A 15,789-nucleotide genomic window follows, 5' to 3' on the forward strand; every position below is an offset into this window, starting at 1 on the left:
AGAGAAGGTTTACGAGGATGTTGCCTGGTATGGAAGGTGCTAGCTATGAAGAGAGGTTGCGGAAGCTAGGTTTGTTTGTACTAGATAAAAGGAGATTGAGGGGGGATCTGATTGAGGTTTATAAAATCATGAAGGGTATAGACAGGGTGGATAGAGACAAGCTTTTTCCCAGGGTGAAGAATTCAATAACGAGAGGTCATGCTTTCAAGGTGTGAGGTGGAAGGTTTAAGGGGGATACACGTTGCAAGTACTTCAGACTGAGGGTGGTGGGTGTCTGGAATGTGTTGCCAGCAGAGGTGGTAGAGTCAGGCACGGTAGATTCATTTAAGGTGCATCTGGACAGATGCAAGAGTAGGTGGGGAGCAGGGGGATACAGATGCTTAGGAATTGGGCGACAGGTTTAGACAGTGCATTTGGATCGGCTCAGGCTTGGAGGGCCAAAGGGCCTGTTCCTGGGCTGTAAATTTTCTTTGTTCTCTTGGCCTTAACCGTTGGATAGAAAGACATGGATTTGGAAGGGGTCTAACGCGGAAGGTTGCTGACTACTAACTCAACCCTCAGATATATGTCTAATTGACCAAAACCTAAGCTGAGGTTCTTCCATTCATTTTCAGTCAACACTAATGCAATTTCATCAACAAGAAACCAAACAAACTGAGAAAGTCACCTTGTTCTCCCTTTTTATTTGTACTCTTGATCAACAGGGCTTTACCCCATTTTTCTACTCTTGATTCTCCTGCAGACTTGTGTCATCTCATCTTGCTTTTATATGAATGTGCGCACGTTTAGGTTATAGTTTAATCCACTATAGTAATTTTGTTAATAATCAATTTATGCACATCCTTAAAGCATAGGTTTGTTTCCAATAGATAAGTTATTTTATTCAGTAAATTCAAAACAAAATCTGGTGAAAGTCTTTTTTGTCTTAGACAATAGTGATGAAGAGAAACAAATTGATCACTTTTGTCACAATTCAAACATTGATATTTTTGGTCGAGAGAGTGGTGCTGGAAAAGCACAGCTGGTCAGGCAGCATCCGAGGGGCAAGAGAATTGATATTTCGGGGATAAGTCCTTCATCAGGAATCTTTTTGATATTGACATTTTTGGTACAACTCACGAAGTAGTGGGGCTTAGGGTTCCGTAGAGACCACTCCCTCCGCGACTCCCTTGTCAGATCCACACAGATATTTCGGGGATAAGTCCTTCATCAGGAATCTTTTTGATATTGACATTTTTGGTACAACTCACGAAGTAGTGGGGCTTAGGGAATCGTAACAGCATCTATAGTATATGTCACCATGAAGTTGTAAACTCTTCAGAGAATCAGATGTTGTTTTTCAAAGTTCAAACAGATATTATTCAGAAATTACACCCAACTGAACCCCAAGCATCTCTGCAATTCTCACTGGGGAGACTCTAAAATGTGTAATGCTGAACAAGATGTTAAAATGTATACCATAGCAGAGTTGCATTAATGGTGTATCAGTAGAAGGTAGAGATAATACCATCATAGTGCTGCTCTCTCACTGGAGACAACTGGTGATGGTTTTTCAGTGGTGCCCAGCATCAGATACCAGGCTTCAGCCAATTTGATTCACTATACCTGACGTCAAGAAATGGTTGGAGGTTCTGGAAACTGCAAAGGCTATTGGCACTGACAACATTTTGGCAATGTTGTACTGAAGACTTGTGCTCCATAACTTGCTATTCCCTCAGCCAAGCTCAAGTTACAATACTGGCATTTACCAACAAAGTGGAAAATTGCCAAGATATGTCCTGTACACAAAAAGGTGGATACATCCAAACCGACCAATTACATCCCATCAATCCACTCTCGATCATCAGTAAACTGGAAGGTGTCATCAACAGCGCTATCAAGCAGCACCTGCTCAGCAGTAACCTGTTCAGTAATGCCCAGTTTGAGTTCCTCCTGACCTCATTTACACCCTGGTTCAAACATGGACAAAATGTAAGTAGGTGAGTTTGTAAGTTTGCAGATGATACAAAGGTCAGTAGAGTTGTGGATAGTGTAGGAGGCTGTCAAAGGATATAGATCAGTTGCAGATATGGGCAGAGAAATGGCAAATGGAGTTTAATCCGGATAAGTGTGAGGTGCCGCATTTGGGATATCAAATGTTAAGGAAAACAATACAGTTAAATGACAGGACTCTGAACAGCATTGATGTTCAGAAGGATCTTGGGGTTCAAGTCCATAGCTCTCTGAAAGTGGCGACACAAGTAGATAGGGTGGTAAGAAAGGCATATGGCATGCAGAGGAACCTCAATTATCTGAAGGTCATGGGCGGACAGTATTTCATTCAGTTAACTGAATTCCGGATAATCAAATGTTTGATAACATAGTTTAGCCGAGCATCGGGACCTTGCGATCTTGCCAGATAATCCAAAATTCGGATAATCAAATGCCAGATAATCGAGGTTCCTCTGTACTTGTCTTTATTGGTTGGGGAATAAAGTACAAGAATCAGGATATTATGTTGCAGCTTTATAAGACTTTGGTTAGCCCACACTTACAATAATGTGTTCAATTCTGGTTGCCACATTACTGGCAGCACTGTAGCTCAGTGGTTAACACTGCTGCCTCACAGCACCAAAGACCCAGGTCCAATCCCACCTCGGGCGACTGCCTGTGTGGAGTTGGCACATTCTCCCTGTGTCTTCATGTGTTTCCTCCATGTGCTCCAGTTTCCTCCCACAGTGTTAGGTGTATTAGTCAGGGGTCAATGTAGGGAAATGGGTCTGGGTGGATTACTCTTCGCAGAGTCTGTGTGGACCTGTTGGGCTAAATGGCCTGTTTCCATACTGCAGGGAATCTAATCTAATCAAGAAGGATGAGGCAGCTTTGGAGAGGGGGCAGAAGAGGTTTACCAGGATGCTGCCTGGCTTAGACAGTATGAGTTATAATGAGATAAGCACATGACTACACAAGGAAGGGACGGATAAGGACCAAGGCCAGGCAGAAGGGATTAGTTTCATTTGGCATCACATTTCGCACAAGATTTGTGGGAGAGGGGCCCGTTCCTATGCTGTACAGTTCTATGTTCTAGAAGAGTGAATTCTAGAGATGCGGTGAAAGTGACAGCTATTGACATCAAGGACACATTCAACTGCATGTGACACCAAGGAGTTCTAGCAAAAACCTAGAAACAATGAGTGTTGGGGGCAAATTTTCTGTTGAGTGGAGTCAGATCTGATACATAGGAAGATGGTTGTACTTGTTGGAAGTCAGTCATTCCCACTCTGGGACATTTTTGCAGGAGTTCCTCAGGGTAGTGTCCTCAGCCCAACTATCTTCAGCTGCTTCATCAATGACTTTCCCTTCATCAGAAGTAGGGATGTTCACTGATGATTTCACAATGTTCAGCACCGCTCGCAACTCCTCTGAACATGGACTGCTTCAGTGTCAAATGCCCAAGGATCTGGACAATATCCAGGCTTCGGTTGACAACTGGCAAGTGATATTGCACCACACAAATGCTGGGCAATAACCGTCTCCAATAAGAATCATCGTACCACTGACCCTTGACCTCAGTGGTGTTATCATCACTGAATCCGCCACTATTCACATCCTTGGTGTTATCATTAATCAGAAACTCAACAGGACACACCACATAAACAGTGACAAGAGCAGCTGAGAGTTTAGCAATACTGTGGCAAGTAACTCACCTCCTGACTCCTCAAAGCCTGGCCACCATTCATAAGGCACAAGCCAGGAGCGTGATGGAATACTCCCCACTCACCTGGATGGTACAGCTTCAACACCACTTAAGAAGCTTGACATCATTCAGGATAAAGCAGCCCGCTTGATTGACACCAGACCTACAAAGATCCACTCCCTCCAACAATGATGCTCAGTAGCAGCAGTCTGTACTATCCACAAGATACACAGCAGAAAGTCAGCAAAGATCCTCAGACAGCACCATCCAAACCCACGACCACTTCCATTGAGAAGGACAAGGGCAGAAAGTTGATGGGAACACCACCAGCACCTGCAAGTTCCCCTCCAAGCTCCCCATCATCCTGACTTGGAAATATATTGGCATTCCTTCACTGTCACTTGGTTAAAAATTTCAGATTTCAAACTGCCCTGGAATTCCATCGCTAAGGGCAGATGTGATTCAACCTACACCAAGTGGACTGCAGCGGTTCAAGGAGGCAGCTCACCTTCACCTTCTCAAGGGCTACTGTGGACGGACAATAAATGCAGGCCCAGTCAGTGACACCCACATCCCCACAAGTGAAGAAAACAAAACCTGAGGGTCACCATGCCTCTGGTGAGGGAGAGGTTGAAGAGCAGAATCTTTTGTGGTAACCTCAGCCAATGCAGGAATTGGACCCACACTGTTGACATCACTCTGTATCACAAACCAGTCAACTGAGCTTCATGACATTCAGCATGGTGTATTGTTACAGTGAGTCACACTCTTGATGCCTCACACTAACTTCAACAAGATATGTCAACAGGAAGGTTACAGAAGTTCATTTATTTGCATTTTTCAGCATTGACAGGAAGTGGCACACACACAAGAAGATGGGAGAAACTGGAAAGCTATGATAGTGCAGAGGGTGATTTCTCAAAATTAGAATTGAAACTGCATGAACTTTGGAAGAGTTTAACTCTAATTCCAGAGAAGTGGAAATGATGGCACAATACGGAGATGGATGAGGTCAGAGTCAGAGGAAAAAAATTTAGTGGAAGGAAAAGGATGTATAGTAGAAGGAAGTTACACAAAGAAGAGGGAGGACATGATGGAATTTAAATGCTTCTGATATGAAGCTCACTTACTCATGGTCCTCCTCATCGGATGCTGTGGAAGAATTTTCTGGCACATGACTAACGGCAGGCATTCCCATTCAGCTCCAGCTCCAACTCAAGACTAAACAGCTTCACGTGATGCACTTGGACCACTAAAGGTGTCACCTTCTTGGTAGACCGAACAAATCCATCCTGCTCCACTTCAGACCACTCCTCACAGGGTAATCCATTCAACCATCTTCACTGTGAAACAAAACAAAGAATACTAGGTAATGACATTTTAAGAAGCATGTATAGCCATGTCCTAAGTAATAATTACCTCTCCTGCCTAATTCTACTAGTTTTGCTGTCTTCACTGAATTAATCTGAATTTTCTACCAGATGCTGACTTATTTTGGACATTTTCAGTGTTTGATTGCAAAGTTCCAACATTTATGAATGTCTTTTTGGATGAATTAAAATGCTGCAAAACCAATCTTTCTGGATAATTATCTATTCAAAAAAACAAGTAGGATTATGGGGTAACAAAGAGAGTGGTACCAGATGAACTGCTTTTACAGACATCTGACAATAGGCCAAATGGGCTCCCTTTGTGTTATAACCATTCAATGATTTAATGATTTTACAAGGGAAAATGGATTATTATTTAGTGAGGACCTCTTTTACCATCTCCATTTAGTTACAATTTTGAATTGCATTGAATTAGCTTTATTGTCACATGTACTCAAATGAATACAGTGAAAAGATTACAAGTCACCATTTACGGCAGCACCATACGTACAATGGTACATAGCTTCACTTAAAATCTTTATTAATAATTACTATATCACAATGTTTTTATATTGCACAGTTCACGAATAAGGAGGACAGAAAAACTAGGAATTATAGACTGCCATTTGAATTCTCATGCAAGGACAATACCAAAGCTGCACATGATCAATTTACATTACTGTGCCAAATAACGAGCCTTACCGTGGCAACTATCCTGGTAAAGTACCAAAGATTAAAAGGAAAAGGCTTACAATCCTGTAGTGCATTTCAGAACCACTGGACATATGAAAGTGCTTTACATATGCTGTACATGGTATTCAAGAAAAATATGAACCAAAGACAGGAATACAAAGTACTGGGCTAATGATAAGATTCTTGGTAGTGTAGATGAGCAGAGGGATCTCTGTGTTCATGTCCATAGATCCCTAAAAGTTGCCAACCAGGTTGATGGTGTTGTTAAGGAAGCTTATGTTGAGTTAGCTTTTATTGGTAGAGGGACTGAGTTTCGGAGTCAAGAGGTCATGCTGCAGCTGTACAAAACTCTGATGCGGCTGCAATTGAATATTGCATATTGTTCTGATCACCACATTATAGAAAGGATGTGGAATAATTGAAAAGGGTACAGGGAGAACTTACCAGGATGTTGCCTGGTATGGAGAGAAGATCTTACAAGGAAAGCCTGAGGGACTTGAGACTGTTTTCGTTTGAAAGAAGAAGGTTGAGAGGTCTTCACTTGTGAGAGAAAAGTTGTCCTTTGTGAGGACTACGTGAAACAGGTTGATATGCTCGAACAGATTGATATGGAGAAGGTGGATGCGATGGAAATGTTGAAACACATGACGATATATAATTCCCCCTGGTCAGATTCATTATACTCAAGGATACTGCGGGAACAGAGTGAAGAGATTGCTGCGCCTTTGGCAATATGCATTGCATGTTAACAGTGAGACATACAAGATGATTAGAGAACTATATGGGTTGGACAGTGAGAGCCTTTTTCCTTGGATGGTGATGGCTAGCATGAGGGGACATAGCTTTAAATTGAGGGGTGATAGATATAGGACAGATGTCAGAGGTAGTTTCTTTACTCAGAGAGTAGTAGGAGCATGGAACGCCCTGCATACAACAGTAGTAGTAGACTCACCAACTTTCAGGGCATTTAAATGGTCATTGGATAGGCATATGGATGACAATGGAATAGTGCAGGTTAGATGGGCTTCGGATTGGTTTCACAGGTCGGCACAACATCAAGGGCTGAAGGGACTGTATTGCGTTGTAATTTTTTATGTTATATGTTCTATTACACATTAATCAAGGATGGCATTTGTGCAATAGTTAAAAGTATACTTTGCTCAGGAAATCAAGATTTGGAATTGGTGTTGATGGAAATAAGAAATAGTTGTTTGAAGAGCCACTATTGAGAAGGGTCTACAGGTGCTCTAACAATAACCACAATGTGAGACAAAGCATACAAGAATAAATATCAAGTGTCTGTGTTAAAACATCAGCAATAATGAAGGTTGATTTTAGACGACCTACAAGCTGGGAAAATCAGATTGGCAGTAGTAATCTGAATGAGGCGTTTACAGATAGTTCAAGATAATTCCTTGAAGCAGCATGTTTTGGAAATGATCAGAGTTATATTGGACTTTGTATTGTGCAAAGTAACGGTATTAATTAACGACCTCAGTGTAAAGACTTGCCTAGATAGCAGCACAATACGCTGACTTTTATATTCAATGTGATTGCAACCTAAATAAGGGCAACTACGTCAGCAAAAAGCTGATCTGACATACTAAGCAAGAGAACAGATCAACAGAGTCACAGTGACAGGTATTTAAGTGGATATTTCAAAGTACTCAGAATAAGCATATATTTACAACAAAGAAAAATTCTAAACGGAGGACCCACCATCCATGGCTAACTAAAGAATTTAGGGGAAGCATCAAACTTAAGCAAAGACTATACGCATGTGCAAAGATGACTGGCAGGTCAGATGACTGATCAGCACTTAAAGAACAGTAGATAATGAATAAAAGGTTACTCAAGATAGAAAAAAAAAAGTACGAGAGGACGCTAGCTCTGAATGTAAAATGGGTAACAGTTTCTCCATTTAACCAGAAGAGTGCTGATCCTCCAGAAGGTAAGAATTGTAATTTAGTAGCAAGTAATAAGGAAATTGCAAGTAAAATAAATGAATATATTGCTTCTGTTTTCACAACAGAGAAAACAATAAAACATGTCACAATTCACCGGAGTAGCAAACTGGAAATCAAGCCCCATTATTCCTGGAGATGTCACAAAGTTAAACATTTTAAAATGTAAATTCCTCAATTTACCTGATTTTCAGACCCAGTTTCGAAGAAAGCACGGGCCAGGTTTCTGTACTAACAAGAATTACAATTTATTACAAATAAATAGGCTCTGGATACAGGTAAACAATTATGTGCCATCAGCACATAACTCTACTAGTTAAAACGCTAATTTACTTAAACACACACACTTAGGAAATAAAAACATGGGTATTACGGACAGAGGCGAAAACTGGGAAAGCAGCACGGTGGCCCCTATTCACATGATCGTTGACAGGATCCTTGTGCTAATCAGAATGTTGCCTCTTGGTCTTCTTCCCCAGGTGCTTCTACTAGTTTGCAGAAGGCACTAAGTTTCCAGGTCACTTGTAAGTCACTGCTATAAACCAGCTGCAGAAGGCAAGGCAAACTGGTTTTCATCAGGCTTAAAGAGGCTTTTACTGTGTTGAAATCAGAGACAGGCCCTGGGCTGTGGAGATCTGATGTCTTCTCAATATTATGTTCTCAGCCCAAAGCTGTTCAGCTACCTGAGAACAAGTCATGCAGTTGTTGGCACACAGAAGACCTTTGTCATCAGTAACTGGTCACTAGTCTACAGACTAATCAGGCAAATCTTCATTTGTTAAAACCCTTGGCTCTAGCTGTCTTTACCTTCTTCTACTACTTATTATCCACAGCTAGCGTTGAATATTTTGGCCCCTTACCTAAAATTATATTCTGATATTGTAAACAGAAACAAAGAAGGTTCACTGGGCTAATAACAGGTATGGAAGGTCTGTGTCTTTGGGTCTTCTAATAGTGTAGTCAGTGTTTCCTTGGCCAGGTTGATGTTGGTGGATGTGTTGGATCCAACAAATCACACCTCTATGGATTACCCAAAATTCACAAACCAGGAGCCTCCCCTCAGACCTATAGTCTCACTGCCTGGAACACCAACTTACAGACTGGCCAAGGAGCTACACCAAAGACTAACACACTTAGTAGAAGACTCCATCCACTCCACTCAAGAATTCCTGAACACCAGAGACATCAGGATAGAACAGGATGAAATAATGGTCTCCTTTGACATAACAGCCCTGTTCACACCCAACAACATCAACCTGGCCAAGGAAACACTGACTACACTATTAGAAGACCCAAAGACACATACATCAAACACCATCAACTTCATCAGCAAGGACAACATCGTCAAGCTAGTGGACCTATGCCCTACCACCCACTTCACAAAACCTACAACAAAACCTACAGACAAACCAACGGAACACCCATGGGATCTTCGATGTCAGGGTTCTTAGCAGAGGCAGTAATGCAGAGACTCGAACAAAACAGCTCTGCCAACCATCGAAATGAAACTTTGAGTCCGCTACGTGGATGACACCTTTGTCATCACTAAATGAAACAAATTAGAGGAAACCTTCAAGACCATCAATAATTCCCTTACTGGCATAAAATTCACTAAAGAGGAGGATAACAACAACAAACTGCCATTCCTAGATGTCACAGTAGAGCGGACAGCCAATGGCCAACTTCAAACCAGTGTCTCCAGGAAAACAACACATACACACCAAATATCGAACAACAGAACCAATTATCCCAACACTCACAAACGAAGCTACATTAGAACATTATTTCAATAATTCACCACACGCTGCACCACAGAGAAACTACGAAGGGCAGAGGAAAATCACCTATCAAAATCACATTCAAAAGAACAGTTATCTAATGAACACAGATCACCGATTTCTCAGCAACAAACCCAAACAAGCAGACAAAACCTTAGCCACCCTCCCCTATATCAAAGACATCTTGGAAATGATTGCCGGACTACTCAGACCTCTTGGCATCATGGTAGCCCACAAACCCACCAACACACTAAAACAGCAGCTAATGCACTTAAAAGATTATATACTGACAACAAGCAAAACTAATGTCATTTATAAAATACTGTGCAAGAACTGTAACAAACACTACATTAGACAAACAGGCAAAAAACTAGCCACCAGGATACATAAACATCAACCACACACAAAAAGACATGACCCACTCTCTCTAGTATCCTTACACACAGATGAATAAGGACACCACTTCGAGTGAGATAACACATCCATCCTAGGACAAACAAAACAGAGACATGCACATGAATTCCTAGAAATATGGCATTCCAACCAGGACTATATCAACAAACACATTGACTTGGATCCCATTTACCACTCTCGGAGAAAAAAACAGGAAATGACAAAACCATGGGAAATGACGTCACGGCAGGAAATGACATCAATCCGAGGAAACCTAAACACATAAACAGAAATTGGGTTACTAACACCAGTGCTTCACCAGAGGCTCACTGATGATGTTACCTAGTATGGTGACAAAACATCTGAAAACGAACCTTGCAGCTCAGCGAGCAAACTTACATCCAGAACCTCAACCTGAGCTACAAATCTTCTCAAAACTCGCTGTAAACTGTTCTAATGAACAATGATGAACCTTCCTGCAATCATACCTTCCAAGCGTGTGATCTCAACTACCCAGAAAAACAAGGGCAACAGGTGCATGGGAGCAGCAAACCTGCAAGTTCCTCTGTAAGTCGCACACCATCATGACTTATCATTATATCATCATATTTCCAAGTTGCTGGGTCAGACTCCTTGGCCAGTAAGAGACACAAATGTATCAGCGAAGTGGGCCCAAAGCAGGCCATGGTGGAGTTAGGTTTGGGCCATTGCGGTACCTGATGCTATCGATGGCATCTGCACTGGTGAGGTCCAGCAAGGACTCATGGTTACAAAGGTATCAGTAGAGGTGTGATGGTGCCAAGGAGTGATGTCTTCTGTTCCGATGGCAGCAGCGCAATGAAAGGGACTTATGCCTGGCCAGCAGGCCCAGAGCACTTAAAAAGTGTTCAACCTCACTGTCCTTTTTGTTAAAATTTTTCTGCCCATATATTCTATGTTTTGTCGTGGTTGTGGGTGTGTTCGCATAACTGGGAAGTTGATTTGCAGACGTTTCATCCCCTGTCTAGGTGACGTTTTCAGTGCTTTGGAGCCTCCTGTGAAGCACTGCTGTACTGTCTCTTCAGGAATTTATTTGGTTCCATCACTGCTGCTTCCAGTTGTTCGCTGTAGTGGCTGGTACATTGGGTCTAGGTCTATGTGCTTGTTGACAAACAATGCGACAAAAACATGCCATGACCTAATTCACTAGCCACGCTACCTTATATAAAAATGTCTTGGAACTGACAGCCAGACTTCTCCAACCGCTCCATGACAGCCCATAAACCAACAGCCACACTCAGACAACAACTCACAAGGACAAAAGACTCTGTACCCATCATGTGCAAGACTAATTTACAGAATTCCATGCAAAGACTGCACGAAATACTATATAGGGCAAACAGGCAGACAACTAGCAATCAGCATCCACGAACACTAACTAGCCACTAACCATCACAACCAGCTGTCCCTAGTAGCCATACACACAGATGACAGGGACTATAAATTCAACAGGGACAACACAACGATCATTGAACAAACCAAACAGAGGACAGCCAGAGAACTTCTAGAAGCATGGCACTCATCCATGGACTCTATCAACACATTGACTTAGACTCAATATACCGATCACTACAACGAACAACCGGAACCAGTAACCGGAAGCAGCAGGAACGGAACCAAATAAATTCCAGAAGAGGCAGTACAGCAGCGGTTCATAGGAGGCTCCAAAGCACGAAAGATGTCACCGAGACAGGGGATGAAACGTCCGCAAATCAGCTTCCCAGCTCGGCGAATATACCCACAACCACGACAACCAGACCCGAGCTCCAAGTCTTTACACAAAACTTGAATTTGACGTTTTGGTTTATTTTTCTGTGATTTAAGATGGCACCAGAGAGTGGTGACAGCACAAAACACTTCTCACAGTATTTTGTAGCAAAATACAAGTGGCAATAAATAAATCAAATCAAATCATTGCGATAAAAACAATCATTTCAAAAACTGCACCACCTCAAAGACAGAGCCCAGTCATCCTCCTCATGCAATGAACGATGTACAGTAAATTTAGCTTCATCAGTGTAGCCCACAAACCATTAAGTTAAAACTGAAGAGCTTTGAAATACCATAGAAGGAGCTCAAAAGTTGATATGATGCAACGATCACAGTGCAACAGAATTAGATGAAGAAACAAGACAGAGACTTTGGAAGAACAATAATGATTCTTTTTTAAAATGTCACCATGCCCTCACATGCAAGCATTCTCCCTGGATATATTTAGGGCATCATACATACAAGCAGAAATTTGTTCAGTGACTGCAAACAAGACAAATCAGAAAACTGTTGTGCTGACGTACAAATGGAATGGATGAAGCAGCAGATATCTTACAGGGTTATCCAAAGTGTTTGCTGGTAGATCTAGGAAACGGATGACTATAATTATTGTAGAATAGTTTTGAAGACAGGTATTCCAGCACCCCATTAAGGAACCAACCATCAGAGTTACAATAACATAGGAGATGGCCATTCAAAATCCCGGAACTTCCTTCCTCATAGCAATGTGGGTGCCCAATGCCCACATGATGTGTGTGTGAGTGTATCGTGTAGTGGGGTGACCTCTGGTGTGACATGAACCCAAGGTCCCAGTTGAGGCCATCCTCATGGGTACCGAACCTGGCTATCAGACCCTGCTCGGCCACTCTGCATTGTTGCATATCCGCCTTGGAAATAGAACCAGTCTGACTCAAGATTGGGATATAGAGACTTTAACCTCACACCTTTAATGCATTGTCTGAGCTGAGTATCACCTTTTTTAATAAAACCATATGTTATCTTGAGAATGTGGCTTGAAAGAAGTTCTGGGATTTACATATTAATGAACCAAAACCTACAACCTATTCAAAAGGTGAAAGACTTGACAGCAATCTAGATTTGTTCAATGTATCATATCAGTTGCGTGCATGACACTGTAATCCTTTGCTATAAACTTTGTGTCTTATGATCCGGCTCCACAGCTACTTGATGAAGGAGCAGAGCTCTGAAAGCTAGTACTTCCAAATAAACCTGTTGGACCATAACCTGGTGGTGTGATTTTTCTTTTAAATTTTGTCCACCCCAGTCCAAACTCAGCATCTCCACATCATTGCTTTTTATGCACTTTCTTTGCAGACGTAATTTTGTATTCCTCACTGTGTTCTATCACCCTGCCTGTACTACATGTAAAACAACTTTTCACTGTACCGAGGTACATGACAATAATAAATTAAATCAAATTTAAAACAAACCACTGACATGTTGTATAAGACATCCCTAGATCTGAACAAAAATATTCACAGGTTCAGAAATTGCTGAAAAAACCCAGCAGGTCAGGCAGCTTCTGTAGACAGAAAGCAGAATTAACATTCTGATCCATGACCTTTCTTCAGAACTGGTTGTATCCAGGAAAAGATTGCTACATATGCTGAAGATGGGTGGAAGGAGGGGATCGTACCGTAAAAACATCTAGGAGGATAGGTAGAGAGATGGAGCCCAGACAGAAAGAAAAGCAGTTGGGAAGACAAAGGAATGGGTAAAGGTCAGCCGGGAAGAATGAATAGTAAATAATGAAGACTGTTAGTGGCTGATAATGGATTGTTTATGGTAGCAACCCATGTGATATGGCCTGGAATGTGGAGGTTGGGGTAAGGACATGGGAGAAGGTGCTCAAGCCCTTCAATTATTGGACTCAATATTGAGTCAAGAAAGTTCTAGACAGAAAATAAGGTGTTTCCTTCGATGTTGGCCAGGGAACACGGTGACATGTTGAAGTGGTAGGCAACCAGAAACAGGGTCATTTTTGCGGATGCAACATAGGTGTTCTGCAAAGCAGTGATCCAGTGCGCACTTCATCTCCCCAATGTAGAGAAGACAACATTGTAAGCAGTGAATACAATAGATTATACTGAGTAAAATATAGGTAAAGCCCTGCTTCACCTGGAAGATGTGTTTGAACCCTTGGATATTGAGGAGGGAGGAAGTAAACAGGCAGGTGTTACACATTCTGCATTGCATGGGACAGTGCTGGGAGTGGAGGATGAATGAAGGCATCTGGAACATTACAAGAGTTGACAAAGGAGGGAAGGGAATGATCCTTTGGATGTGTATACTGGTGGAATGGTTGGTGAGGACAAGGAGGACCCCATTGACATTGTGGGTGAGAACGGGGTGGGGGGGGTGACAGCTTGAGTGAGGGAGCTGAGTCAGACCCAGCTGAGGGCTCTATCAACTATGAATTCTCAATTGAGGAAGAAGGTGGACATTTCAGAGGCCCTCTTGTCGAAGCTAGCGTCATCAGAACACAGCTGAAAATGTGTTGCTGGAAAAGCGCAGCAGGTCAGGCAGCATCCAGGGAACAGGAGAATCGACGTTTCGGGCATAAGCCCTTCTTCAGGAATGAGGAAAGTTTGTCCGGCAGGCTAAGATAAAAGGTAGGGAGGAGGGACTTGGGGGAGGGGCGTCGGAAATGTGATAGGTGGAAAGAGGTCAAGGTGAGGGTGATAGGTCAGACTGGGGTGGGGGCGAAGAGGTCGGGAAGAAGATTGCAGGTTAGGAAAGCATCAGAACACATCCAATAGAGGAACTGAGAGAATGAAAGAGAGATTTTACAGGACTGGCAAGATGGCAATAGGGTAGGACACTCCAGCTGGAGGTCCACCTGTTCTGTTTCTCTTTTGGAATTTCTTTTTCAAACTTTTAAACTCTTAAACTTAGCCAGAGAAGAATGGGGGAGCGAGTCCCAGACCAGAGGCCAGCACGGTGAGGAGAGGTCCTTGCAGACTGGAGGCGAAGCCTCGAGTTTTGAAGCCCAGCATGGTTTGGACACTTGGCCCAGTGCAGTGTGGAGGTTAGATGCTGGCATGGACTATGGTGAAGTATACTGTATTTCAAGTACATTTTAAAAACTTTTTATTATGCCAGATTTTTATTTATTATTCTTTTATACCAAATATTTAAGTATCTTATATGTAAGACAGTGCCGTAAGCACTCATTCAAGGCAAGTGACAATAAAGCAAATTCAATTCCATTACAGGAAATGGGATGTGAGGATGTCTACTCAAGGGGAGCCGATGAGATTGTAATGGATTTGGTGACCAGTCTATCCCTAGAAATGGAAACAGAGATGTCAAGGAATGGAAGGCAGGAATCAGAGATGGATCAGGTGAAGTTGAGAGCAGAGTGAAAATTGGAAGCAAAATTTATAAAGTTGTCCAATTCCAGACAAGAGAAGGAAGCAGCACTGATAATGTCATTGATATACCTGAGAAAGAGTTGTGGATGGAGGCCAGAACAGGACTGGAACAAGGAATGTTCCATGTACTCATAGGAAGGATGTGATTGCACTCGAGAGATTGTAGAAGTGATTGACCAGGATGTTGACTGGGCCGGAGTTCTAGCTCAGCTGCGAACAGAGACTTGTTTTCCTTCGACCTAAGAAGGCTGAGGGGAGGCTGTACAAAGATCTGAGGGCCATCTACAGGGTGCATAGGGCTGATTCCTGAAGGGCTTATGATTGAAACGTCGATTCTCCTGCTTCTCGGATGCTGCCTGATCGGCTGTGCTTTTCCCACACCACACTCTCGAGTGTGCATAGCCCATCAAGTATATTCCACGTTTCAATGTAATCATGATTTGTGTGATAACTTTCAAAGAAACTAACACAGACACGATGGGCCGAGTGAACCAGCATTGAAGGGCAAGTCTAACCAATGCCAGAGCTGGGTCAGGCAAATTGGGTTTGGATTCTGGATTAGTGGTGCTGGAAGAGCACAGCAGTTCAGGCAGTATCCAAGGAGCTTCGAAATCGACGTTTCGGGCACAAGCCCTTCATCAGGAATAAAGGCAGTGAGTCTGGAGCATGGAGAGATAAGCTAGAGGAGGGTGGGGGTGGGGAGAAAGTAGC

The 15,789-nt window shown here is 42.6% G+C and overlaps 1 protein-coding gene across 1 annotated transcript in view; it reads right to left on the reverse strand.

The window, feature by feature from the left end:
* ttll5 (tubulin tyrosine ligase-like family, member 5) overlaps positions 1–15,789 on the reverse strand; it is a 320,598-nt gene that overhangs the window by 303,344 nt on the left and 1,465 nt on the right. Inside the window, exon 2 of the mRNA XM_043700221.1 lies at positions 4,807–5,019. Coding sequence (XP_043556156.1) covers positions 4,807–4,874 — 68 coding nt within the window. The 5' untranslated portion in view covers positions 4,875–5,019. The remainder of the gene's footprint in view (positions 1–4,806; positions 5,020–15,789) is intronic.

This window comes from Chiloscyllium plagiosum, chromosome 12 (genome assembly GCF_004010195.1).
Source record: "Chiloscyllium plagiosum isolate BGI_BamShark_2017 chromosome 12, ASM401019v2, whole genome shotgun sequence".
NCBI classification, from domain to species: domain Eukaryota; kingdom Metazoa; phylum Chordata; class Chondrichthyes; order Orectolobiformes; family Hemiscylliidae; genus Chiloscyllium; species Chiloscyllium plagiosum.